Source organism: Kogia breviceps, chromosome 4 (assembly GCF_026419965.1).
Source record: "Kogia breviceps isolate mKogBre1 chromosome 4, mKogBre1 haplotype 1, whole genome shotgun sequence".
Classification (NCBI taxonomy): Eukaryota; Metazoa; Chordata; class Mammalia; order Artiodactyla; family Physeteridae; genus Kogia; species Kogia breviceps.
This window is the reverse complement of record NC_081313.1, coordinates 118,731,193-118,759,186: the sequence shown is the minus strand read 5'-3', so window position 1 is coordinate 118,759,186 and position 27,994 is coordinate 118,731,193. Positions and strand designations below refer to the sequence as shown.

At 49.7% G+C, this 27,994-nt stretch overlaps 2 protein-coding genes across 11 annotated transcripts in view; one reads left to right on the top strand and one right to left on the bottom strand.

Annotated features, from left to right (window-relative positions):
• RNF14 (ring finger protein 14) overlaps nucleotides 1-24,266 on the bottom strand; it is a 40,979-nt gene extending 16,713 nt beyond the window's left edge. The window contains exon 1 of one of the 9 annotated variants that reach the window (XM_067031842.1): nucleotides 23,926-24,266. The gene's annotated coding sequence lies outside the window, so the exon portion shown is untranslated. Of the gene's footprint in view, nucleotides 1-1,894; nucleotides 2,378-23,925 lie in introns of those variants that run through there. The other 8 variants (XM_067031841.1, XM_059060705.2, XM_059060700.2 and 5 more) reach the window with 8 other exon arrangements.
• Nucleotides 11,489-24,704, top strand: PCDH12 (protocadherin 12). 2 transcript variants are annotated; one of them, XR_010840261.1, is made up of 4 exons: nucleotides 11,489-14,722; nucleotides 17,872-18,200; nucleotides 20,322-20,473; nucleotides 23,849-24,704. XR_010840261.1 is itself a non-coding variant. In XM_059060693.2 (4 exons), the coding sequence occupies exons 1-4, from the start codon at nucleotides 11,843-11,845 to the stop codon at nucleotides 24,316-24,318; spliced, it is 3,600 nt and encodes a 1,199-aa protein (XP_058916676.1). In that variant the 5' UTR covers nucleotides 11,507-11,842; the 3' UTR covers nucleotides 24,319-24,704. The 2 variants fall into 2 exon arrangements, 1 of the variants encoding a protein (XP_058916676.1); XM_059060693.2 differs by having other exon boundaries at nucleotides 11,507-14,722; nucleotides 18,103-18,200.
• The last annotated feature ends 3,290 nt before the right edge of the window (nucleotides 24,705-27,994 follow it).

The following is a 27,994-nucleotide window of genomic DNA, read 5'->3' as shown; positions in this document are numbered from 1 at the left end:
TCAGCCTAACTGAGGCACTTGGTTGAACAGACATTTGCATGTCCCCAGTAATAAGAGTGCCCTTCTTATCTGACTGCCTTCAGCCCCAGGAGGAGCTGAGGAGAAACACCGAGGTCATATGAGAGGACAGTGCAGCATGCTCCCATAACAAACAACTTCCTGTGGTTCTCTTGATTTTGTTTTTCCTTTCCTCTTCTGCTTCCTCTATTCCTTCACTTCCTATCCCCCTTCGGTTTGTCCTCTTGCCTGCTAATGAATTAATCCTGCCAGGGACACTCAACATTAGGTTAATTTAAGCAAGACAGCAGGATATTTAAAAACAAAACAATAAAAGCGCACGCGTGCACACACACTCTTTTAAGTCTTATTCTAAATGCTTTACCAGGCTTCTTAACTGGGAATGAAGGAGAAGGGGAGAGTGGTCCATAGATGGGTTTTAGAGAATCCTATGAACATCCTAATATTATACGCAAAAAATATGATATAAAACCACAATTTTAAAACCAAATTCTCAGATGTGTGACTCCCAAATAAGCTAAGAATGAAATTCAGGATTAATTTACATTTACTGAGTAGTATTAATATGTACTATACTGTCTTTTCACATTACTTAATTGTAAACAATTTTACCAGGTGTAGTACATGGTGATAATGTAATTAAGCTTTTTGTTTCTTCCTCTTCAAACATTATAAATGGGGTGAGATGAATTTATAGTTTCTGGTTTTAGATTAGTGTTCTCTACATTGTCTGCATGGTATAATCACCTGAGAAGCTACTTTTACAATCCCAATACCCAGGCTATACCCCAGAGCAATTCAATCAGGCATCAGTAGCTATCCAAACTCTCCATGTAATTCTAATGAGCAGCCAGGATTAAGGTCTACTCCAAGCTGTTTCCCATCGGCAGCTCCTCATGACCTACACCAGCAGACCCCAGCTTCTGAAGCTGCCACTGGGTCCCAGTCCCTTAATTCAGATCGCTGACCTAGATTTCCTTCTGATTCTATCCATTCAGCTTCCAAGACCCATGTCCAAAGCCCCTATTCCACGTAAAAATTTCCAATTAGATATCATGTCTTTCTTTAAAAATCCATCAAACTTTTCTACTGTAACTTTCCTATGACATTTTCACAAATCACCTTGCATTACAGTTCTTCCTCTGAACTTGCACTTCCTCTCTTACCAGACCGCATTAGCTCCTTAAGGGTGAGGATCAAGTCTTTTGCATCTGTGTATATTGTTCTCAGCATCTAGCAGGGCCTTACATTAGACACTGGAAAAAGTGAGAACTGAATTGGGGTGAGATGCAGTGTGCTCTTATGGGAGACTAGAATCAAGGTTCAGTGACAGCGTTGCCACATCCCACTAGGAGCAGGTTGGGTCGGTCGTCACAATAACAGTAAGAACAGTCACTTAGGGAGCTCTTACCGTGTGTCAGGCATTGTGCTAAGCCCTTTAAATGCATTATTAGCTCGTTACATTCTCACAGCCCCATGGAGCAAGTCCTGGCCCTACTTCCATTATACAGAGAAAATTGACACTTTAAGTCCTTGCTGGCCCAAAGTCACACAGCTAATACATAACCAAACCTGGATTCAGACCACCCTGTTTCTTCAGCTGTAACACGGGAACGAGAATAAAACCCGGTGCCACGACACAAGACAGAATTCAAGTTTAATATTACTTTTGGCAAACCGGAAACCACTACACCAGTGAGGGAAGGCCCATCCTCCTCCGGGTTTCCCTTGGGCCTGGGAAAATCCTACTCATACTCCCAGGCCACACCGTGCGGGCTCCAGCCCTGGGGTCTGCCCTGGCTCCGGGGTCAGCACGCCGCTGCCGGTGTCTCCACCGCTCACCGCAGGGTGTGGAGTCCTTGTTTGTGAGACTCACCTACAACTTAGGGGCAGGCCCGAGCCCTGCTACCTGCCCCGGCTCTTGGACACGGAGGTCGCTGCACGGGTGTGGGCCGGCCCGGGGCGTCCCAAAGGAGCAGGGCCTGGACCTTCCCCTTCCTCCTCTAAGCGCCCCGGGGTAGCCGGACCGGGCTGTGGGCGCCCCGTCCCGGGTCTGGGGAGCTGAAGCCCGCTGAGCAGTCCCGGCCCGGCCGCCCTTCTCTGCCTCGCGCGCCCGGAGCGCAGTCCCCACCGTACCTTCCGGCTGCCCCGCCGTGCCGGGCCCGACAGTTCCGCCCTCCACCCTAACTGCGGGTCCCCTCACCTCCACACGCCGGCTCCGCCTGGAGACGCCCGGCTCAACCAGCGTACCGCCTCTTCAGTCTTCGGAGCTGTCAGCTGAGCGGCGCGGATCTGGCTGGGAGGCCCCAGCGTGAGAAGGGCTCTGCGCAGCCGCCTTGACCACCCCGGTCCCTCGGCCGCCCCCCGCAGGTCAAAGGCGGCGCTGCAGGAGCGACCACCGTCACCGGTACCACAGCCCTGCACACTTAAATATGCCTCTGGAGAAGCTGACACAAATGCAGACTCTGGGGCCCCCTACCCAGGGGGGTCTTTTCAGTACTTCTGTGACAGTGTCTGGGAATTAGAATTTTTACCAATCCCTACAGGTGATCATGAGGCAGCGATCTACTGGGGGCAGACATTTCTGTAACAATCCCAGACCTGCTCCCCTAGATAGACTAAGCAAGCCTCTTCTCCCTCCTCGGATCCCGGTCTCAGAAATGCTGCCCATCTTTCTGGAACCTCCACTATGAAGGCATTCACTCACTGTTCATAACAGTAATAACTACCATGTTTATTAAGCATAGGATGCTTCAGGCCCTGTGCTACGTGCTTTATGTAAATTTTCTCTTTATCTTCACTATAACCTTATGATTTCGGTGCCATCTGTTATTCCCACTTTACGAGTGAGAAAACTGAAACTTAGAGAGGTTCAAGAATTTACCAAAGGGTACACGATTATTAACAGGCTGAGTGGGAGTTAAAATTACATGTCCCTTACCTCATGCCATATGCAAAAATTAACTCAAAATGGATCAAAGACCTAAATGTAAAAGGTAAAACTAAAAAACTCTTAAAAGAAAATGTTGGAATAAATCATGAACTTGGATTATGCAATAGGTTCTTAGATATGAAAAAAAAGCACAAGAAACGAAAGAAAAAGTAGATAAATTGGGTTCATCAAAATTAAAAACTTTTGGACTTCCCTGGTGGCGCAGTGGTTGAGAATCCACCTGCCGATGCAGGGTACATGGGTTCGTGCCCCGGTCTGGGAAGATCCCATCATGCCGCGGAGCGGCTGGGCCCGTGAGCCATGGCCACTGAGCCTGCGCGTCTGGAGCCTGTGCTCCGCAACGGGAGAGGCCACAACAGTGAGAGGCCCACGTACCACAAAATAAATAAATAAATAAATAAAATTTTAAAAAAATAAAAACTTTTGTGCTTCAAAGGACATTATCAAGAAAGTGAAAAGACAACCCACAGAATAGGAGAACATATCTGAAAATCATATATCTGATAAAGGTTTAATGACCAGAACATATAAAGAACTCCTACAACTCAACAGTAACAATTTAAAAATGGGCAAAGCGGGGCTTCCCTGGTGGCGCAGTGGTTGAGAGTCCGCCTGCTGATTCAGGGAATACGGGTTCGTGCCCCGGTCTGGGAAGATCCCACATGCCGCGGAGCGGCTGGGCCCGTGAGCTACGGCCACTGAGCCTGCGCGTCCGGAGCCTGTGCTCCACAACGGGAGAGGCCACAACAGTGAGAGGCCCGCATACCGCAAAAACAAAAACAAAAAACACAAAAAACAAACAAACAAACAAAAAAAGGGCAAAGGATCTGAATAGACATTTCTCGAAAGAAGATATACAAGTGATCAGCAAGCATGTGAAAAATGCTCAACATCATTAGTCATCAGGGAAATCAAAACCCCAATGAGAAGCTACTTCATACTCACTAGGACTGTTATAATAAAAAGAAAAATTAAAAAAAAAAAAAAAAAAAAGCTCATAGATACAGAGAACCATTTGGTGGTTGCCAGAGGTAGGGGGTGGGCAAATTGGGTGAAGATACAGCTTCCAATTATAAAATAAATAGGTCATTGGGATGTTATGTATACCGTGGTGACTATAGTACATAATACTGTATTGTACACGGTATTTGAAAGTTGCTAAGAGAATAAATCTTAAAAGTTTTCCTTGGGGCTTCGCTGGTGGCTCAGTGGTTGAGAGTCCGCCTGCCGATGCAGGGGACACGGGTTCGTGCCCCAGTCCGGGAGGATACCATATCCCGCATCCCGCATGCCGCAGGGCGGCTGGGCCCGTGAGCCATGGCCGCTGAGCCGGCGCGTCCGGAGCCTGTACTCCGCGGCGGGAGAGGCCACAACAGTGAGGGGCCCGCGTACCGCAAAAAAAAAAAAAAAAGTTTCCCTCACAAGGAAAAAAAAACTGTATGTATGGTGACGGATGTTAACTAGATTTATTGTGGAAATCATATCATTTCCCAATACATACACATATTGAATCATTGTTATATACCTGAAACTAACATAACGTTTTATGTAAATTATACCTCAATAACAATTTGTAAAAAGAAGACAGATAATAACAAGTGTTGGTGGGAATGTGGAGAAATTGGAACCCTCATATATTGCTTTGAGGAATGTAAAATGGTGTAGCCACTCTGGAAAACAGAGGGTCTGCATTTTCTTTTTGTGCTGGGCTTCACAAATCACAATGCTGGTCCTGCACCCAGGAGAGAGGAAAAGCCAAGTGGGAAAAAAAAATCAGGCACTGGAAGGGCTTACCTGACTGCCACAGAAGAGAATTTTTTGTTGTTGTTGCGGTACATGGGCCTCTAGATGATGATGGAGTCTAGGGCTAGGAGAGGATGGGGTGTGTGACCTAGGCCAGAGGTCAAGACCCAGGCCATTGGGTAGAGATGCAGGAGTAAGTCAAAAAATTTGTCTGGTCTTGTAGGGACCAGCAGGGCTTCTACCAGGACCTGCACTGGTTCCCGTCCATCACCGGCATCCAAATGTGTGTCCAGAGACTTTGCTGAGCTCATCCCACCTGCCCAGAGGGGACAGCCTCCTTTTCAATGACCACCACTCACAAGCACCCCTGAAACAAGCCTTGACGTATAGAGGGGCAGCAGTGTGGAAGGGAAAGCCCTGCCCCAACTCTGGGACAGGACTGGACAGTGGTGAGCCCTACCCCATTACAGAAGTATCACTGCTGGTCTCCTGTCGTTATGTATTTGCTCACTCTGTAGATCTCAAAAAACTTACTATTATCACCTGGGAATCTGAAAAATTGGTGTTTCTTTAAAACGGGGGCTTCATCCTCAAAAAAAATTTGAGAGCTACTACACTAAATGTAATTATAAATAATTAACAACTAGAGCGCTACTCATGTCCCATGCCCCACTCTAAATGTTCTGTATTGACTAACCTAAACGTGACAGTAACCCTGTAACATATTACCATCATCATCATCCCTATTTTAAGGCTAAAGAGACTGATCACAGAGAAGTTAAGTGGCTTGCCACTGTCACACAGATAGGAAATTACAAAGCCAGGCTTTGAGCCCAGGCAATTGGAGTCCTGAGCCCACATTATTAACCCTAATGCTATGCTTAGATGAAGTTTACGCTTTGCTCATGCAAAGTGCTCAGGTCTGTAAGGAGAAATAGCCAGACTACTTGTGTGGCCAGCTTCCCTGGTCAGCGTAGCTCAAACAATACCTCAGGTCATCCCAGGGTTATATAAAAACAGACTCCTAGAAAGGCTTGTGGTGGCTAACAGTATAAAAATGTTTTCTGTGCTTCTGATGCAAAAGGTAAAATTTGATTTACAATAATAGGCACAGAATGATCATGTTTATACTTGCAACCTGGGACTTTATTGTTATTCCCCTGAATAACAGTGAAAAGAGTTTTATAACCCCAAGGTAACATGGCACTGTAAGAAGGAAAGAGGGGTGAGATTTAGCAGCAGCTGCCATCATAAATCAGTGTATGGCTGTTTCTCTTGGAGCTCCAGGCTCAACTCCTGGCTGTCATAAACTTATAAAGGGGAGCCCCATGAGACTTTATGTAATGATGGCAGGACTCATTTTCCTTCCTGCAAGAATCTTTCTGAAGCAAGGTGAGAATTAGGCTGATTAGATTCTATGTGAAGAAAGAAAACCAAACCAATGGAAAGGGAAAATGTGGGTCAGCTTTAGCTATTTACTACTTCCCTTGCCAAAAAAAACTGACCTTGTAAGTGGAGAAGAACATGCTGAATTCCAAATAAATGAGTGGCTGGATGACCAAATAAATTAATGAATGAGTGTGATCCAGGCTTTCTCTGGGGTGGTTCTTTCAGTGTGAGAACAGTTCCATCCTAGAGTCACGGAGAAATGCTGAATACATAACAAGGCCAATCAACAGAGTCAGCCTCTGAATATTCATGCACAGATGATGCTCCCAGTCAATATGTTTGATTTTTGTGTTTACTGATAGATTATCAAATTCACTGTGTAAACCAAAATTCTAAAAATAAAAAGAAGAAGAGAAAAAATGAAAACAGAAAAGAACTTGTGGTAAGATCGTACATTACTTCTGGATAGGACTGCCCGATAAAAATACTTATACTAAAAATTTTTCATTGTTTATCTGAAATTAAAATTTAATGGGGCACAGTATATTTTTATTTGTTAAATCTGGCAAACTATTTCTGGGCTAATAACCCTATGTAGAAGAGAGGGCTGAAGAGAGTTATCTGGTGGACATGCCCACACCTGGAAGTCAGAAGGAAGGCAAACCAAAGGAGGAATCAGAGAATCAGACAGAAGAGCCTGCAGAAATAGAGAAGGAGAACTAGCTGTACACAGAGCTTCTGCTGAGCATTGATACAAGCACAGGGGAGAGGTGGGGACCAGGAGGATGCTCAGTGAGAAAGGCCTGATGGCTGTAGAGTTTGGCCCTTACAAGGTTGTTGGTGCTTCTAAGAAGTTCTGTGTCAGTGGTTCTCAGTGAGGTTGGAGTGGAGAAGGGGTACGTGGCAGAATGACCTACAGTATATCAGAACTGAAATCTACATGCTCGAAATAGCCCTCTCCCCCTCTGAGGACTGGGGAGAGAGACATAACTGTAACCCTTATCAACTCAGAATTTATGTGGTCTGTTTGGGGGGGCCGTGTTGTGGTTACTAAAGCACAAAATAAATTATAAATCTTTTCTTGCTTTTATCTTGAAAACCATGAAGGTGATCCATAGTTTACAACTATCTGTTAGAAAGTCCTTATCTTCAATCTACTTCCTTCACAGCGTCTGCTGTTCTATAGGGTACCTCCCTCCACAATATCCTCAAGCTTCAGCAATCCCCCACCCCCTCATCTATTTTTCCTTTTATTATGTAGATCAATTAGGCCTTTCTTGACAGCAAAAAAGGTCCAATCAACTTTCTCAATCCACTCCCAAATGATCTGAAAGATGAAGCATTTTCAGAGAGGGGTTGATAGAGCTGTCAATTATAAAATTCTCTTTGGCAGGCTGCAAAAGAGAAAAGCATGAATTTTCTTGCCCTGTTCCTGGTATTTTGAAAAGCTTTTAAAGTGATCGTGATATGTGGACGCTTTTGAGAGATACCACTCTTAATCAAGACACAAAGCCTTTTCATTTCTTGAAAAGTCTTATTTCTTGGCAAATTTCTCCCTGCAAAGTGCATTCTTTTCTCTGCTCTTTGCCCAGAAGGAGGTGCCATTGTGTGGGAATGGACATCTGTGGTCTGTCCCAACAGAGATCACAAAGTGCGGGCCAGGACCAGGTGACCCAGAACAGCTACTTGAGTCTCCCAGTCAATGGCCCTGGCTAGACTGCCTCCAATTTCAACAAGGTCTTGCTGAAAAAAAGAGGCAGACCTTAGGTGGTCCAGTCACCTCCCCAACCAGAATGATCCTGAGGATGAAGCTTCCCAGCTTCATCAACACTGCCTTGGTGGGTGGTGGTGACTATGGCCAGCGACTGGGCAGATTCACAGGGAGCCCTGGGGGTGAGCAGCCAACCCCGCAGGACATTCATAGGTGGGGCATGATCTTAGCCTTCCTCGAAATGGTCTTCAAGTCCCCCAAGGGTCAGAGTCCCACCCTGCTGGTCTGACTCCTCAAGGTTCCTCAGGATACCAGGGATACTCTGACCCCCCCACCCTTCTCACTTCACTCCCCGACCCCTCCCAAACAATGGACCCAAGTGTGAACAACCCCAAGGCTGGTGGTGAACAAGGCCTCCAAGCACCAAGCCCAAGCCTGCCCTCTATTCAAAAATATTTCAGACTTAGGGAGGCTGTCCTCAGCTATTTCAGACCTATTTCAGAGGACTTCTGCTCCTTCAAACCTATTTTCAAAACTCAGGATGATGAAGGCTCTCCAAATAAACTCCAGTTTCACCCCCTGATATGTGGCAGCTAAAGATCAACTGACCCTGTAACCAGAAAGGAGGAGGAAATATTACTAAAAGGGGACCTTGTTCCCAGAGGTAATAGCCTTTAAAAGGTCTGGTTTGCTGACTTTGGATTCTTAAAGGGTTGTCTTAGCTTCCTGCCCCCAACGTGAGTAAAACAGAGAACAAGAATAAAACCACCTACGAAATCCAAATTCAAAGTTTTTCTTGACCTGTGAGTCCATTTTTTACATCCACGAATCCCAGTCAAGGCAACACACACACACACACACACACACACACACACACACACACACCAATGACCTTTCCAGAATATAAATGTTAACACATGTAAAATCATGAATTCCATAATTCCTCCTGGGGGCGTTGGGTCACATTAGGTTTCCCACTAAGTGAAATGATTGTCACCTGGGTATAGCTCCTTCCATTGTGTTGTACGCAGCACAGGAACACAGGTCTGGAGCTGTGGACATTTGTGAACTCCAGCCACGCACTTCCCTGCCTCTGTGGCTTTCCTGCCTTTGGCCACCAGATGGCACTCTGGAAATGTTCTCAGCACCAGAGTTTCCTGCCCCAAAGCTCCCCTGCATTACTCCCAGCTGGCCTTCTTCCTTTCCTCTTCTCTGTTCCCTTTCAATCCATGTCCCAGAGTACAGTTGAAGGGGCTTTGTGGAGGGCAAATGTGCGTGATCTTGGGCAAGTTACCCAACCCTCCATGCTCGGCCTCTTCACCCCGATGGCCTGGTTGTGATGGTGGCATGGGACGATGCAGGTAAAACACTCAGGACAAGGCTTGGCAGGTAGCTGCTGTTCATCAGTCTGCTCAGACCCCTTCCAAAGCTCTCCGTGGCCTTCAGGACAAGGTCCAAATCCTGAGCACGGGGTCGCAGGCCCTCCATCATCTGGCGGCCCCTGCTGACATCCCCGGTGCACCGTCCTCCTCCCCACTCGCACAGGCCCTCGTGTGGGACCGCAAGGAGCAAGCTTGCCCACCTCCAGCCTCTTCCATTCTGCTCCCTCCACCTGTTTGCACCTGCACCCCCTCTGGCTCACTCCTCCCTGTCCTTCAGGGTGTGTCGGAGGGGCCTCCAGGAGGAGCCTCCCCTGATCCCTAAGCCTGAATCTGGAGCCATCCACTGGACCTACTTCTTTCATTTTCCCCACCCTGACTTGAGACTGAAAACGCCCCTTGGGGGTCACTTTGCCTTGCTCACTGCCTTGCACATAGTAGGATGAGTGAGGGCCAGACAGTGTGGCCGCCATGCAGGCTGTCACCAGAGGGCCTGGGGCCCACACTGGTTCCCCTTGCAGGGCAGGTAGCACCGGGCCCTCGCCCGAGCTGAGGAAGCCCTGGGAAATGAGCCTTCCTGGCCAAGAAGGGAGAGGAAAAAAAATGAAGGGACAAATGCAAGACCATTTTTACCATTTGCATTCGAGGTATAAAGCCTGGCAAATAGTACAAGGTAAACTAGTCCCATGTAATGAGTGCTTTCTCTGTACCAGGCATTGCACCAAGCCCTCACTTGTATTATCTCATCAAATCCTTACCACAAACTCGGGAGATGGGTGACAGCCATGCTCTACAGAGAAGGAAACTGAGGCCCAAAGAGGTTATGTGACTTGTGCCATGTCTCCGAGCTACTGAGTGTCCTGTCTGTCCTCAGAGCCAGACTGTAGGAAACACCCCATTGGATTCAGGCCCCTTGCTATCGGGAAGCCTCCAGGAGTAGAATGTGAAAGGATAGGGTGTGGAAAAGAGAATACAGAGGGGAAGGGGGTTGCAAGGTGAGGCTTAGGCCAGGGAGGTCTCAGTCGCCCCATCCTAATGGCCACAAGCCCCCTGGCCAATGGGCCTGATTGGAGTCACTTGTGTCCCAACAGGCACCTCCAGCCCCAAGGACTGAGCTGCCAACACCCATCGAGGGGAAGCTGGCCCTTAACTCCCATCACTTCAAAAGCTTTGCAAAACTCTGGACTCAACCTCAAGGTAAAGTGCGAGACTGGACAATGGTGGGGGCAGTGGATGGAGGAGGAAATGAGAGGGGGCAGCAAGCCACCTCGAGGTCACCCAAGCCAACTGCCCACTCGCCCCCCTCCTGGGCCTCACCTCTGTGACGGGACTCTTGGACATGAACAGCAGTGGGAAGAGAAGAATTGGAGGAAGGGAGGGAAAGGGAGAGGAAGGTGTGGGAGAGGGAAAGGTATAAAAACCTCCAAGACCAAGGAGCCGGAGGCTGGGGGATTCCCCCGGACAGGGGCTCAGGCTGGACCAGATGTGGAGAACAATGGGCCGGGAGGCTGGGGAGCCGGAAGGGAAGGGGGAGGGAGGCCACACCGTTGGGTCAGAGAGGTCATTGTACTTCAGGAGCCAAGGACACGGGCACCTTTATGGGTCCATGTGGGCAGGGACTGACCCAGGGCCAGTGCAAGAGCCAGAGGCAGCCACAAGGTAGGCCAAGCTGGCAGATCACGCCACCCGCCTCTAATAACATCATTGCCTATGACTCCGGGCCAGGCTCTCCATGCACGTTTCATTTCATCCCCACGATTTCCTGCTGAGAGGGCTACTGTTGTTATTCCCATCTGCACTCTTAAGATGAGGCCCAGAGAGGTTGCGTGACTTGTCCTACACGACCCAGCTGGGAAGTTGCGGAGCCAGGATTTGAACCCAGGCAGTTTGGCTCTGATGGCCACTCTCTTAATCAGCGCTGCTTCCCATGAGACAAAAACGGGTGATGAGGGCAGAGTCAAGACTGAGAGGTAGACAAGTGTGGGAAAAAGGGGAATGGGAGAAGAATAACGGGAGATGACGGAAACAAAGAGAGACAAGGAAGGGAAGAGAGGCCAGGGTGTGACTTGCCCAGGAGGGGCTCAGGCTCTCTGCTCACTTGGCCACAGCAGGGGCTCCCCTCCCCTCAGTGGCTGCCTTGCCACATGGACGGCACCTTCCCATCCGGCCTGTCCCCAGCCGCATCCTCCTCAGCGGCGGGCCACTCAGCTTCACGGAAACTCTCTTTCTCTAATTGGCATAGAAACTCATAGCCCTCCCTTTTCCTGTAGGTGGGGTTTCCATAGGAAAAAGCTGCTTCTCTGTTTCCCCAGCCTAGCAACTGTTTGGAAGTCAGATCCCCACATCCTGCTCTACTGGGTCAAGTCCCTCCTGGACCGGCTCTTGTCCATCATTTGCTAACGGGGACCAACAGTGCCCCTGAGCAATTTTACTTCATTGGTCCTTGGACACCTCAAATCTCTTCTGATGAAGATGGCCTTGCCTGGGAATTCTGCTGGCTCCATCAACTAATTATGGGACGAGGCTGTGCCAGCAGGTCTGGGGGCAGGAGAACAGGTCTAATCAAGCCCCCCAGGAAACACTGGAGGACTTGCCCAGCCTTTGAAGAACTCTAGCGGTTTCTGGATCTAGCCCACTCTGACGGTAAGCATGATGCGACTTCTGCCACTTCTGCTGGGACTTTTGGGGCCAGGTGGCTACTTGTTCCTTTCAGGGGATTGTCAGGAGGTCGCCACTCTCACTGTGAAATATCAAGTGTCAGAGGAAGTACCGTCCGGCACAGTGATAGGGAAGCTGTCTCAGGAACTGGGCCGGGAGGAGAGGTCTGGGCGAGCAGGGGCTGCCTTCCAGGTCTTGCAGCTGCCTCAGGCGCTCCCCATCCAGGTGGACTCCAAGGACGGCCTGCTCAGCACAGGGAGGAGGCTGGACCGGGAGCAGCTTTGCCGGCAGCAGGATCCCTGCCTGGTTTCCTTTGACGTGCTTGCCACAGGGGATTTGGCTCTCATCCACGTGGAGATCCAGGTGCTGGACATCAATGACCACCAGCCACAGTTTCCCAAAGGTGAGCAGGAGCTGGAAATCTCTGAGAGCGCCTCCCTGCGCACCCGGATCCCCCTGGACAGAGCTCTGGACCCAGACACTGGCCCCAACACCTTGCACTCCTACACCCTGTCTCCCAGCGAGCATTTTGCCCTGGATGTCATTGTGGGGCCCGATGAGACCAAACACGCGGAACTCGTGGTGGTGAAGGAGCTGGACCGGGAAATCCACTCATTTTTTGATCTGGTATTAACTGCCTATGACAGTGGGAACCCCCCCAAGTCAGGCACCAGCTTGGTCAAGGTCAATGTCCTGGACTCCAATGACAATAGCCCTGTGTTTGCTGAGAGCTCGCTGGCACTAGAAATCCAAGAAGACGCTGCCCCTGGTACTCTCCTCATAAACTTGACTGCCACAGACCCTGATCAAGGCCCCAACGGGGAGGTGGAATACTTCCTCAGTAAGCATGTGCCTCCAGAGGTGCTGGACACCTTCAGTATTGATGCCAAGACAGGCCAGGTGATTCTGCGTCAACCCCTAGACTATGAGAAGAATCCTGCCTACGAGGTGGATGTCCAGGCAAAGGACCTGGGTCCCAATCCCATCCCAGCGCACTGCAAAATTCTCATTAAGGTTCTGGATGTCAATGACAATACCCCAAACATCCACATCACATGGGCCTCCCAACCATCACTGGTGTCTGAAGCTCTTCCCAAGGACAGTTTCATTGCTCTCATCATGGCAAATGACCTAGACTCAGGAAACAATGGTCTGGTCTACTGTTGGCTGAGCCAAGAGCTGGGCCACTTCAGGCTGAAAAGGACCAATGGCAACACTTACATGCTGCTGACCAATGCCACGCTGGACAGAGAGCAGTGGCCGCAATACACGCTCACTCTTTTGGCCCAAGACCAAGGACCCCAGCCCTTATCAGTCAAGAAACAGCTCAGCATTCAGATCAGTGATGCCAACGACAATGCACCTGTGTTTGAGAAAAGCAGGTACCAGGTCTCCACTCGGGAAAACAACCTACCCTCTCTTCACCTCATTACCATCAAGGCCCATGATGCAGATCTGGGCGTTAATGGGAAAATCTCATACCACATCCAGGACTCCCCAGTTTCTCACTTGGTAGCTATTGACTCAGACACAGGCGAGGTCACCGCTCAGAGGTCACTGGACTATGAACAGATGGCCGGCTTTGAGTTCCTGGTGATCGCAGAGGACAGGGGGCAGCCCCAGCTTGCATCCAGTGTCTCTGTGTGGGTCAGCCTCCTGGATGCCAATGATAATGCCCCAGAGGTGATTCACCCCATACTCAGTGATGGGAAAGCCAGTCTCTCGGTGCTTGTAAATGCCTCCACAGGTCACCTGCTGGTGCCCATTGAAACTCCCAATGGCGTGGGTCCAGCAGGCACTGACATGCCACCACAGGCCACTCCCAGCTCCCGGCCATTCCTTTTGGTGACCATTGTAGCAAGAGATGCAGACTCGGGGGCAAATGGAGAGCTCCTCTACAGCATCCAGAGTGGGAACGAAGCCGGTCTCTTTGTCCTCAGCCCCCACCTGGGGCAGCTGTTCATCAACATCACCAATGCCAGCAGCCTCACTGGGAGTGAGTGGGAGCTGGAGATCGTGGTGGAAGACCGAGGCAGCCCCTCCTTACAGACCCGAGCCCTGTTGAGGGTCTTCTTTGTCACCAGTGTGGACCACTTGAGGGACTCAGCCCGTGAGCCTGGGGCTCTGAGCACATCGGTGCTCACAGTGATTTGCCTGGTCGTACTGCTGGCCATCTCCGGATTGATCTTGGCTCTGATTATGTCCATTTGCCGGACGGAGAAGAAGGACAACAGGGCCTACAACTGTCGGGAGGCAGAGTCCACCTACCGTCACCAGCCCAAGAGGCCCCAGAAACACATCCAGAAGGCGGACATCCACCTTGTGCCTGTGCTCAGGGGCCAGGTGGATGAGCCTGGTGAAGCTGGGCAGCCCCCCAAGCACGTGGGCAAGGAAGCGATGATGGAAGCAGGCTGGGACCCCTGCCTGCAGGCCCCCTTTCATCTCACACCGACCCTGTACAGGACTCTGCGTAACCAAGGTAACCAGGGAACGCTGGCCGAGAGCCGAGAGGTGCTGCAGGACACTGTCAACCTCCTTTTCAACCATCCCAGGCAGAGGAATGCCTCCCGGGAGAACCTGAACCTTCCCGAGCCCCAACCTGCTACGGGCCAGCCCCGCTCAAGGCCCCTGAAGGTTGCGGGCAGCCCCACAGGGAGGGTGCCTGGGGACCAGGGCAGTAAGGAGGCCCCGCTGAGCCCGCCAGCCTCCTCTGCAACCCTGAGACGGCAGCGGAATCTCCATGGCAAAGTAGCCCCTGAGAAAGAGTCAGGCCCCCGTCAGATCCTGCGGAGCCTGGTCCGGCTGTCTGTGGCTGCCTTTGCGGAGCGGAACCCTGTAGAGGAGCTCACTGTGGATTCGCCCCCTGTTCAGGTACCTCTGTGTGGGCAGCTCCCTCTCTTGTCATGCCCCCCTCACCCCGCAACAGCCTGAGACCCCATTACCCTCACATTCTTCACATTCATTCCTCAGGCTCACCACGCACTTTAGGATGCATTGGGTGCAGTGGTTCAGGGCACACATCTGGGGTCAAGAGAATTTAGCTGTGTGATCCTTGACAAATGACTTACTGTCTCTGAGCCTTAGTTTCCTTATCTATAAAATAGGGATGACAGTAAGAGCATCTGCCTTGCAGAACTGTCCTAAGGATTTGGTCAGTTAATTCCCATATGAGCACTTACTTAGAGTGCCTTGTGCAAGTAGACACATAGCAAAGGTAGTGATTAAGAGTACAAGCTTTGGAGTGAGGCTGCCCAGGTTCAAATTCTGGCTCCACCTCTTCCAAGCTGTGAACCACAGGGAAGTCACTCAGCTTCTCTGTTGAAGTTGCCCAAGTCAACAGCACCCATCTCCCAAGTTTGCTTGAAGATAATAAAGTGAATGTACTTAAAGCCTCTAGAATAGCGTCTGGCGTGTAGTCAGCACTCAGAAAATGATTATGATGATTTCTGCAAAGCTCTTCTCCATTTCACCTGCCCTCATCTCATCTGGGCAACCTCCGGGTGAAGCAAGCCGGCATAGGCATCATTGCCCCCAGGCTCAGGGGCTGCATTTGACCTGCCTGAGACCCCAGAGCTTGCCAGCTAGGCCTATGGGATAAGACAGTGGAAACAACCTTGGAACTTGGGAGTTAGGCAGATCGAGGTTCCAGTTTCAGCACAGCCACTTTAGGAGCTGGGCAACATTAACATCTGAGCCTTATTTTCTTCATCTATAAAATGGGGATTGTGATGCCAAACTTAGCTGTGTCTACCTCCCAGGGGGTTGAGAATTAAATGGGATGATGAATGGCTGTGTCCAGTGACCTAGGATTTACTGGACACACCTGGGAAAGCTTTTTCCGGGATGGTGCCTGATTTCACACCCGTATCAACTCCTCTGAACCCCAGATCATTTTCCCTGTGCCAGGCTGACCGCCCAAGGCACACTTCTGTCATGAGCCAGGCTATCAGCTCATGTTTCCTGTGGAGCAAGGACACAGCTTCCTTCCCCCACCCCTTCCCCAGGAAGCCACCTCGAGAGGGCCCAGCTGCTCTCTCAGGAGTCCTGTCCTGGGCTTTGTGCAGCCCCAGAAGTTGCCCAGAGCCATTCATTCATTCATTTGTTCATTCATTCACCCATTCATTCATCAAATGCTTATTGAATGAGCTCTTTGTGCCAAACACTGTGCTGGTGGTTGGCAAACAGAGACAGCAGATAGCAAGCCCTGTGCGTGACCCCATTGGGGTGAAAGAGAGAAGGGTACCAAGTTGGGATCAAGTTGAAGTTAAGAGGCAGCTTGCCTAATGCTTGTCTTTCCGGTAACACAGTGCCACAGTGGAGTCAGATACCGGTTCAAAGTCCAACCCTGCCTCTAATTGCTGTGTAGCCCCTGTGAGCCTCAGGTGCCACATCTGTAAAGTGGGTATAATGGTATCTCTTTCCTTGGGTTATTGAAGAATGACATGAGATTATATAGCACTGGACAGTTATTAACTGCTTATCATAAGATCTATTACTAAGTAATTTATAGACTTTCACTCATTTAATCCTCATAGCCACAACCAACACATGACCTGGGTCTCATTATTACTCCTTTTTTTTTTTTTTTAACTGCTGAGGAAACTGAGGCTCAGAATGCTTAAGTAATTCCTCAAGGCCACACAGATGGGAAGTGGAACAGGGGCAGATTTAGGACTTGAACCCAAGTCTGACTCCAGAGTCTGGACTCTAACTGTGAAATGACAGCCTGAATGACAGCATACAACTTAGGGTTTGGCACTCAGGGAGTTTCCCTGAAGTACCAGCTGTCACTTGAAAAAAGGGTGGGTTTCTGGGCCTGAGCCAGGAGGTGGGAACTGCCCTGAGGCAGGCAATGGGACCCTGACCCTCCCACATCACAGTGAAACCCCAGTCCTGGCCACCTCCCCTTCCAACTCTCCCCTGAGGTTGGCATTTTCTGTCTTGAGCTGCCCAGAGGGCAGAGGGGAGCCTCTCAGGGAAGAGGGGGGCTGGGCCCAGGAGGGAGGCAAAGGCAGCATTTCTAGGAGGAACAATCCAAACCCCTTGACTCTGCAGAGCCTTTCAAACTTCCAAACCACCTAATTAATCCTGACAACCCTGTAAAGAAGTCTGGGTGGTATTTTTAGATCCACCTTAGAGATGAGGAAACTGAGGTCTGAGTACGTCTAAAAGCCTGCCTGACATCACACAACAAGCTAGAAACGACCTTGACTTGGCCTGTTGCCTTCTCCCTCACAAGGGCCTGTGGGGCCTCGCCCTGACATCTCACCCACCCCTGCCCCATTCACCAGCCTTTCTGAAACGCCACCGTCTCCTCTGACCTTTCAGCTTGAGCACCTTCTGACCGAAACTCCCTTCCTCCCTCACCCTGGCCCTCACCCTCTCTCCACTTGCCAAGCCCCTGTGGAAACTCCGGTTCTCAGCAGAGGCGCCTGGCATGTAGTATGAACTCAGAAAACATTTGCTGAAATACGTGAATTACTTCCCCCTGTATCCACAGCCCCACCCCGTAACTCCCTCCTTGCTGCAAGCTGGGTGAGGGGCCTTCCTCTGCTCCATTCGACCTCCATCCTTTTTCATCCCTGGTGCAACACCCCATAGCAGGGGCTGTGTCCTGTCTCCCCTGACTGTCCTCCCTGGCAGACTGGGAACTCCCTGAGGGCAGAGACTGGGCCTTGTTCTCATTCTTACCCCACCAGCAAGCACTCGGCCTGGCACAAACAAGCTCTCATTAAATACTTGTTGAGCGAATGAAAGGATGAATAAACGAATGATTCAAAGACACCCTTCTGCCTTCTGTACAACAGTCTTACATCTGGCCCTCCAACAATGGCTTAGTCTTTGAACATCACTGAAGTGGGGGAAATAACACTTTACAATAATCCTTATCGAGGTTATAGTACATTTATAGTCAGGACATGCCTTTTTCACCCCCGTCCCACAGCTTCCACCGGGAGCAGGTCTCCTGGGGAAATGAGAGTTGGGGGACAGGCCCAGAGGGTTCTCATTCTCTCTCTCAGACTCCCAGGTCCCGGGAATTTGTAGTTGACACGTGGCCAAGCAGGGAACCTGTCTGCACACATCCCTGCCTCCGTTACCATCACCGGTCACCATCCCCCATCCGATCCACAAACATCTGAAGCTGGAAGGAAGACTATAAAAAGAAAGAGCCGGCATTGAGGGAAACATCCGGTGAGGAAGTGTGCTGGGTCGGAATTGTGTGGAGTCAACAGATTTTTCCTGTCTTGTAGCAAATCTCCCAGCTGCTGTCCTTGCTGCATCAGGGCCAATTCCAGCCCAAACCAAACCACCGGGGAAATAAGTACTTGGCCAAGCCCGGCGGCAGCAGGTAAGCTGCACGTAGCCCTCACTGGCTTCTCAAGCCCCCCACCAGCCTGCCCTCACCCTTGCAGCCTCTGTGCCTTCAGGAAGAGCGAGCACATCCCAGACGCTGCTCCCCTGGGAGACTGCAGCGAACAGCATCCATCCCCCCACCCAGGCATCCTGGTCCTGGAGCAACTGTATTAATAGTATTTACAGGACCCGAGTCACTAAGGAAGTGACTTCATCTCTGAGGCTCTGATTATCTGTTCCCTGATTGCAGAGGTGCTGGGCTATGAACTTTAAATCTGTAACGTTGGGCTTCCCTGATGGCGCAGTGGTTGAGAGTCCGCCTGCTGATGCAGGAGACGCGGGTTCGTGCCCCGGTCAGGGAGGATCCCACAGGCCGCGGAGCGGCTAGGCCCATGAGCCATGGCCTCTGAGCCTGTGCTCCGCAACGGGAGAGGCCACAACAGTGAGAGGCCCGCGTACCGCAAAAAAAATCTGTAACGTTTAGCTTTCTCTTGACCCTTAAACATAATATGAAGGCTCCTGGCTAAGGATGTGGGTGTGTGGGTTTCTTCCTTTGGGCGGTACTAGAATTAAAGAGACCTCAAGAGGACATCTAATGTAACTCCCTCTTGCTACAGATGGAGAAACTGAGGCTCTAAGTAGTTTGATCCAACCCAGCTATGTAAACTTGAGCAAGTCAGATCAAGCCTCAGGGTGGCAGTTTCTCAAGCATGAAACAGAGGTCACCACACTTCCTTGTAGTGATGGGGTAAGGATTTAATGATCACATGCGTTCTAAGCCCATGGCCCAGTGCCTGGCACATAGGAGGTACACAAACAATACTAAGTCCTTTCCCCTTAAAGTGACTTTGCTCAAGGTCAAAGAGCCAGTGAGTGGGAAAGCTGGGACCAGCTCTGAGGACACTGACTTCTGGTTCAGTGCTCTTGCTGTGACAACTTACAGTCTTTTTATTGTTGTTTTTTTTGCAGAGATAGCTAGAAATAGTGTAGAGTAGGGGTGAGCACACACATTCCAGAGTCATATCAGCCTGGATTTGAATTCTTACTTAATTTGTGGGGACCTTGGGCAACCTACCTAATCTTTACAAATCTTGGTTTTCTCATCTGTAAAATGAGGACAACAAGAGAACCCCTTACAGACGTGAAAGGTTTGATGAGAAGGTAAATATACCTTGCAAAGCATATGTCTGACTCAGAATAATTGCTCAGTAAACATGTGTTGTTGCCATTACTTGCAAACTTGCTACCCCTGCATAGGAGCAGAAATGGCCACAGAAAAAAAGCAGCAAGGATCCCCAGGCCGTAAATGGAGCCTTTCCAGATGCTGGGATGAGGGGCCAGGCCTGTCCCCACCATGCTGAGGTAGTCCCAGGAACTGGCCTCCCCCAGCTGATAGGGAGGGTCTTTGGGAGGGAGGGGTCAGGGAGACAGCAAGAGACACCATAGTAGATTCTGAGTAGCTTTTGGATGCCTCACCTCAGCTGCATCCTCTATTGACCTGCTCTTCTGGTCTGGGATTTAGCCTCAAATAGCGAGGAAGGAACATTCAGTCACTCAGTCCACAAAGTATTTATTAAGCACCTACTATGTGCCAAGTCCTATTCTGAGCACTGGTGAGAGAGCAGGGGAGGAGACAGACAAATATCCCTGCCCTCACTGGAGCTCATACTCAGATAGAGGGATGGAGGGGTGGAAGGATGACTGCATTAGATCACCCAAAGTTTACTAAACTCCTATTCCATGCCAGGTAATGAGAAGCAATGGAGGGACAATGGTGAGTAATATCAGGGCATTCACAGTCACTTCTGTTTGCTGACTGCTTACAACACTGTGCTAAGCTCTTTACATGCAACACGTCATTTTACCCCCATAATGCCCCATGAGGTGGGTGTTATTTATTACTCCCATTTTACAGATGAGGAAGCAGACTCAGAGTAAACAGGAGTGCTGGGATCAAGTAACCCAGATTGGTCTGACTCTGAAGGCTGGGCTGTGGACCCACTTCCCTCTGTGGATGAATGAATGCTGCCATGAATAGAAGATTATTCATGAGCAGGAATGAATGAATCTATGTGTGAATTTCCTCACTCGTGGACTGTGTTGGCTTCCTTTGCAGGAGTGCAATCCCAGACACAGATGGCCCAGGTGCCAGGGCTGGTGGCCAGGCAGAACTGGATCAGGAGGAAGGGCCCTTGGACCCTGAGGAGGACCTCTCTGTGAAGCAGCTGCTAGAAGAAGAGCTGTCGAACCTGCTAGACCCCTACACAGGTAGGGACTCCCCAGGGTCACCCCCACCCCGCTTCTGCCCCCACGGTACCCTCCTGTGCCCAGGCTTCAGAGTTCTGCTCCAATCCACTGCAGGAAAACAGCCATTCTATTTCTGGAGAAGACTATCAGTAACATTTTTTTACTTCCCTTGGAGCTTCAGATTCATTTGTTTAAAGATCAGATTCTACTTTGATCACTCATTTAAAAAAATCATCGTAAGAATAGTGATCGTAAGAATAGTGAACAGTTACTGAGCTCTTGGTGTGTGCCAGGTACCAAGGAAGCATCTTATATACATTATCTCAGTTAAGCTTCCAAACAGTCTTTTCAGGTAGATATTATGAGCTCCAATTTAGAGATCAGCAAACTGAGGCTCAGAGAGGTCATACAGCCTGCCCTGAGTCACTTCAACGATTGAAGGGAAGCCATTCTGAGCCCACCTACCATCAGGGAGGGGACCTCTCTGTACCTCCTAAACCACTCATCTGCATTTCTTTAATGTCTTTAAATACCCTTTTACCCTGAGAATTCAAGAATCTGCCAGCTCCCTCCGCCCCCGCACCAGTCAGCCCCCTTCAGGTAACACACAGTAAGTCCAACCTATGCTGTGATTTTCCTGTTTCTGTAGTTAATAATCTGTTCCTCATCTGGACATATTCTGTGCGCTGAAAGCATGACAGGGACTTCCCTTTCCTTGGTTAAAAAAATATATAGCTAACTTTTATTGAGTGCTTTCTATGTGCTAGTCCCTGTTCTAATTGCGCCATGAGAAAATCTTCTGAGATAGGGACTATTCGTTATCCCCATTTCATAAAGGAAAAAAACTGAGGGGCCAGGGTGTTTAATAATTTTCCCAAGGTTGTGCAGCCAATGGTTATTAACCCAGGCAGTGTGGCTCTAAATTAAAATTAAGTAAAATGAAATCTAATTAAAATCAAGTAAAATGAAAAATTCAGTTCCTCAGTCATATCAGCCACATTTCCGGAGCTCAGTAGCTACGTGTGGCTAATGGATATTGCTTGGGACAGCACAAATCTACAGAGTTTTATAGGACAGCATTGTCTAGAATACAGAACTGTGAGGTCCAATAGAGTAGCCACTGGCCACATGTGAAAATGGCTAGTACCAATTGAGATGTGATAGAAGTATAAAACACACTCCAGATTTTGAAGACTTAGTATGAAAAAAGAATGTAAAACATCTCAATAATTTTAAAAATATTGATTATGTGCTAAAATGATGATATTAAATATAAAAAAACTTTTACAAATTAATTTCACCTTCTCTTTTCTTTTCTACTTTTTAAATGTGGCTACTAGAAAATTTCAGATGACCTCAGAGCCGTGCATTATATCTCTGTGCACCAGCTCTGTGCTGGAACCTGTGGGCTCAGTTCCCATGTGGTCCTGCTTCCCCATAGCACAGAGGGCAAAGAACACAGGGAGATGGTAACAAGTGGTGTGACGAAGAGCTCAGCAGGGGTAGAAGTGCCTGTGCTGCTCACAGGGATGGACTGTGATGGGGCTACTGGTGAATGTGCCTGACACTGGGGTCTTGGCTGCATCAGATAAAAGCCCCACCTGAGGATGTGATGATGACCATATTTTACCATTGCATGAGCTCATTGAATGCTTACAGCCACCTGACAAGATAAGTGCTGCTATTTCACCACTTTATGAGTGAAAAAGGAGGCTCAGAGAGGTTGAGCAAGTTTTTCAAGGTCACAATGCTCATAAGCTGCAAAGTTAGGAAATCAAATCCAGGCAGGTCTGCCCAGTGCCCACCTGCCGCGGAGTGAATTCATCATCACATTTCAGCCATTCTCCTACACTCCACTGATTTTCTCATTCCAAGCTTCATTCCTTCCAAAGCTCTCTGACCCTTGTGCAAGGGAAAGCCTGATACTTTAACACCCAAAGAATTCTAACCTTATTACCCCAGAGTCTCAGGGAACTTAGGTTTACATTTCCCAAATGTCCAGGGTTAATATTTATGTCCATTCAATCATTCAATAAACATTCACTAAGCCCCAGGCGGGGCTGTACCAGTCGGGAAGGGGCCAGACCCTGCCTCACAGCCTGCACAGCCCCACACTGTGAAGGCAAGACCGAGACTCATTTATCAATAGAAACAGCATTTACTGTATTTTGGAATAACCTTTCAAAATCACAAAAGTAATATTTGGTTAATATAGACAAATGTAGATAAACAAAAAGAGAATAAATCATTTCTGCCCAGGGGTAATTTCAGTTAACACTATGACGCGTCCCCTTCCAGTCTTTCATTCTATGCACAGATTTTAAAGCAGGTTACCTTAAGCAAATATTAAACACATGTTAAAGTAGATGTTGTGCCTTTTTTTTTTTTTTTTAAAGACAAACATTCTTAACCACAAGGCCTATAATTCCTTCCCTCTGGCTTGGCCTCTATCATTGGGCCTGGGACTAGTTTTCTGAGACAGGATTTTCTGTTGAAGAGATGCGAAAAGAAGTGTGATGGTGGGATTTGGGACCTGGGGGACACTTTTTCACTGCCCCAGGCCCTTTCCTGGGACAGCTCCTAGGCAGCCAGCCCCTTCACACGGTTTCCTGCAGCTTGAGAGGGGAAGGTTGAGGAGTTGAGAGCATGGGGCCAGGAGGCAACAGTACAGACCTTAGTAGGCCTGGGAAACCAGAACCACCTAGCATCCAGCGGGAGGAAGGGCCAGCTCTTCAGAGAGTGGGTGCAGTGGTGCAGTGACAGGGGGCTTCCAAGTCATCAGACGTGGGGGTCAAACCTGGGCTTGGTTGCCTAGTAGCCGTGTGACAACTTCTTGGAACTTCAGTTTCCTCATCCATAAAATACTCTTGACTTCAAAGGTTTGTGTGGGGGTTAAAATGAGATAATTATGTAAATTGCTTAGCACAGAAGTACTTAATAAGTGGTCACTATTATTATGAATAGGAACCGAAGGCAGCACCAAGCCAGGATCTCCAACATTGGCTAAAAACGGGGATTCCCCCACCCCACCCCCATCCTCAGCTAGTGGTGTCCTGAGGGAGTGAAAATCCTGGCTGTACAGGGATGGATGAAGGACACCTAAACCTGAAACAGCCCCACGGACCGGAAGATGCTTTAGAAACGGGCCATTTCTAATTCTAGGCCTTCCTCCTCCCCCTGCCGCGTCCTCACTCAGCTCACGCGCGGACATCAGTCGCTGCTTTCCTGCCCGGCGCGCTTCCCTGTCAGGGCCTCTTCCTTCCCGCCCACCTCCGGCCGCCCCATCGATCCCCTCCATTTCCCTTTCCTCCTTTGTCCGGCGCCCCGCCCTGCCCACGACCCCACCCCTGCCCGCCATGGGCTCCGCCCTCAACGCGTCCCTTCCGCCCCCTGCAGGGCTGGCTCTGGACCGGCTGAGCGTCCCCGACCCGGCCTGGATGGCAAGACTCTCTTTGCCCCTCGCCACCAACTACCGTGACAACGTGTTCTCCCCGGACGCTGCGACCTCGGAGGAGCCCAGGACCTTCCAGACGTTCGGCAAGGCGCCGGGGCCCGAGCTGAGCCCGACGGGCACGCGGCTGGCCAGCACCTTCTTGTCAGAGATGAGCTCGCTGCTGGAGATGCTGCTGGAGCAGCGCCCCGCCGTGCCGGTGGAGGCCGCCTCCGAGGTGCTGCGGCGGCTCTCAGTCTGCGGAAGGACCCTGAGTCTAGACCTAGCCACCAGCGGGGCCTCGGGCTCGGAAGGCCCTGGGGACCGAGCTGGAAAGACGGGGGCCGAGGGCAGGACCAGCAGCGGCAGCAGCAGCAGGGGCCTGTGGATTCAGGAACCAGGGGCCCCGGGAGATGTTAAGAAGCCCAGGCCCTGAGGATTCTGGGACAGGAGGTGGTTTCTCTATCTTTGAACTCACTGACCAGAGGTGGCCTGAGAACTTAAGATGACCAGTGCTGCCCCACAGAGGAGGCAGGAGCCCCAGGACAAACAGCGGGCTGACCAAAGCGACCCCTTGTTAGGGGTTGGCTTTGCCTGTGGATTTTTTGGAGGAGGAAGACAGTTGGCCGCTGAGATAAGTGTTTGCTGGCAAAACACATGTAAGAGCACAGAGGGTTCATCCTCCTGCAGAACAGATGCCAAGGAGTGTCACAAGCAGGAAAGGATGGCCTGGGTGCACACTGGAGGGTGTGGGGGGCTGGATCCTGGGGCACCAGTCAAAGCTCTCTGACCTACTAATAAAGGAAAAGCAGTGGCTCGTTATCATGTTTGCACCTGTTGAGAGGGAGGACGGAACAGTAAGAGTGAAGGTTCTTTGTCATCCAGTCCCTGGCCAGAGGGTTTACGGGGCCTGGACAGGAGGGTGCACAGTGTTAGGTAGGCAATGATGGACATGGGTACTCTTGACCCCTGCTCCTTTGCTGCTGCTACATTATCAAATAATCCAATTCTCAGCTGGCAAATTAAGGCTAAGAAAAGCATGACTATAGAGCATTAGCATGAGCCAGGCACAAGTCTTTACGATAGGATTTCATTTCATTTCTCCTCAGCCCTAGGAGGGGAGGTGTTATTATCCCCATTTCACAGACAAGGCCATGAGACTTGGAGAGGCTGAGGGTCTTGCCCAAGATCAAGCAGAGAGAGGAGGGAGAGCCAGGAATTGGAACTAGGCTTGTCCAACACCAAAACCCAAGCCCTCGACCTTGACACTAGACTGCCAGCCAAGGAAAGGAAAGGAAAAGCCCCCATAGGTGAGCTTTTGCCAGTAGCAGACTTGCCTGAGATCCCCTCAAGAAACACTGTTGACGGAAGAGAACATTTCCAAAGCCACTCAGGCCTTCACATCTCTGCTCTTCCAAGCACATAGTGAGAGGGACTTGGAACTGACCTGATGCAGGGTGGGCATCTGCAGACTCCTGTCCTTTCCCAGCAAGCAGCCCTTCAGGTACAGAAGTCATCTTTCCAGACTCAACAATCGTGAGTAAATCTTCCTCTGTCACAGCAGTGAATTCAGGCACTAGAGGACAGTCTGTGAACCGGGTCTATAAAATTAACACTGACAGCGGCAAACCTTCCAGGAGAGGAAGGAGTGAAAAAAATAGCAAATATTTTCCCAAGCCTCAGCCTTATAATTTCCCTGGAAATTTCCAAGCAGTCTATTCAGCTTCTCAGTAATGTAGGGCTTTCTTGGATACTAAAGGGAAAAATTCCTTTCTGTGCCTCTCCTTTTGCCCTTTTTCTGGAGCTCGGTACACATGTTCACTGTCCACAGAAATGGGCCAATCATTATCCCTAGTTTTCCTAGTTGGGAAACTAGGGATAATGAAAACCATCCACACTTGGAATGCAGTGAGGCATCATTATTCCATTATCCCGTTTCACAGATGAGGAAAATGAGGCCCTCATAGTGCTTCAGGAGCTCCAGGAATGCTTCAGGAGCTTCAGGAATGCTTCTGGAGCAGGGTCTCTAGGTCTCTGATCATCTCACTCCAAGGCAGAGTAAACTCTTTACAAGGTCTGTGGTTTGCAAGCTGCTGGGTTCCCCAAGTCAATGAAAGAGGCTGGGGGACACCAAGCAGGTAGGGTCTCCAACCTGACCAGCCAGGTACCTGGCACAAGGCAACACTTGATGAATACTTGTTGAATGGAAGAATAAATGAATAAATGGGTAAATAAATGCTACAGGAGTCCCTTTTCTCTATATTGGAGCTCCAGGTAAGACTTCCTTAGAAAAGAGGAAAAAAATGTTCCATTATGTGAAGACAAAGTCTGAAAACCACAGCACTGGAGTAGACAGTGCTGACCCTCAATTACTAGTGGATTTTCAGTGCAGAGCTGATGTTGGGAGGTGGAGAGAAGAGATGGGGAGAGGAGGTGACCTAGGGAAACTGGAACCAGGGCTTGCAACTGGATCACTGCCTCACTGTAGTTCAAAAGTCCTAAATCTTGGACCCCCTGAATGCCAGGAAAGACTTTGTGTACAGGCATTTTTCTAGGGAGAAGATACAGAGTTACCAGATTTTCAAAGGAACATGTGACCTATAAAAAGATAAGCAGCACTGCTCTCAGTTACTATCTAAACTTCCACAAACATGGGCAATTTTAGTCACAAGGAGTCTGAACATTTTATAGCCAAGGAAATGGCAAGGTAGAAAGGGCTGACTGGCCCAGAGCCACACGGCAGGCCTGTGACAGGGCTAGCATCTGCACCTGAGATTCAGGATGATGTTCTTTCTAATATATCAACCTGGGGTTCTTGGTTGGGCTTTAGGATCTAAGAACCTGCTGAACTGCATGCAAAATTGGGAAGATGGGCATTTTTCTATGGGAAGGAGTCAGTGCTTTCATCTGATTCTCAAAGGGGTCTGTGACCTAAATAAGATTAAGGTCCACTGTGATCCTCTGTTCTCCACAGAACCTGGAGAACTCCTGGGTAGAGCTGTTCCTGTTCTGAGGCAACCGACCTTTGATCAGAGTGAGGTTGTATGTACGTGAGGGTTAGTGCCCTCACCGGAACGTTGCAACCCCTCCAAGTAGGCTGAGGCCAGCCCTTATCCCCAATAACCGACTGAGAGTGAGACAGTGTGTAGGCTGACAGAACTGAGTGTGCTGAACAGAAAGGTTACAGAAACTTCTTGACATCAGCCGAGATGTCAGAGCTGAGACCTTGGACGTGCTCAAAACTCTTTCCACCAAGATGGGCTCTGTCCCCCGGGAGACTGAAGGGAGCTGGCAAGCCAGCGAGCATTCAGTTAAATGTCGTCTTAATTTGGAAAGCGCAGAGGGACATTTTTTATCAATAGTCAGCCATTCTCCAGCACCAGGAGGACATTGCAGTGCTCACTCGGAGCCTGGGGGCCGTTCTGAGGTTGACAGGAAGCCTCCTTGTCTGTTACCCAACTTCAGCTTGGCAGCTCACTGATCCCTCCCTCTCCTCTGACTGAAATGAGTGAGATGGCAACTACCACCCTTGGGACTCTGGAGAGAACCAAATCTCCAACACAAGAAGAGGACAGGGGAGGGGAGGGAGGAGTTTTAGCCCAGGCTTAGCCTGGCACATAGTGTGTACCTAGAAAATAGGCAGTGTTTTCCAGTCCCTACTGAATACCGGGCACAACAGAATGGGTCTGGGGGTGGGGCATGATCAGAGACGCTCCTTCAACAAACATTTTATATTTGCTGAGCAATTACAGGTCAGAAGTAGCACTAGGAATGGTAGTCAGGGGAGGGGTATACAGAATCATTCATTCAACAGATATTTTAAAGCACCTCCTATGTTGCTGGGTAGGCTTGGTGCTGTTGTCCGGTGGAGAAAAGACAATGCATAGCATCACTCATTCACTGAATGAATATTTACTGAACATTTACTAAGTGCCCTGCCCTGTATTAGCACTGAAGATATAATGAACCAAACAGCCTCACTCCCTCCACAGTGTCAGGGCTCCCTGAAAACAGCATCTCCAGATGAGGAAACTGAGGCAGCAGAGCCTTGTGCAAAGGGCTCATTACTGAGGGCATCGGGGCTCAAACCTTGGGTCATCCTGACCCAGGCT

Coding starts and splice junctions, on each gene's coding strand:
- PCDH12 (XM_059060693.2), top strand. CDS start 11,843: ATGATGCGACTTCTGCCACTTCTGCTGGGACTTTTGGGGCCAGGTGGC. Junction 14,723..18,102: donor TGGATTCGCCCCCTGTTCAG/GTACCTCTGTGT, acceptor CCTGTCTTGTAG/CAAATCTCCCAGCTGCTGTC. Junction 18,201..20,321: donor GCCAAGCCCGGCGGCAGCAG/GTAAGCTGCACG, acceptor CTTCCTTTGCAG/GAGTGCAATCCCAGACACAG.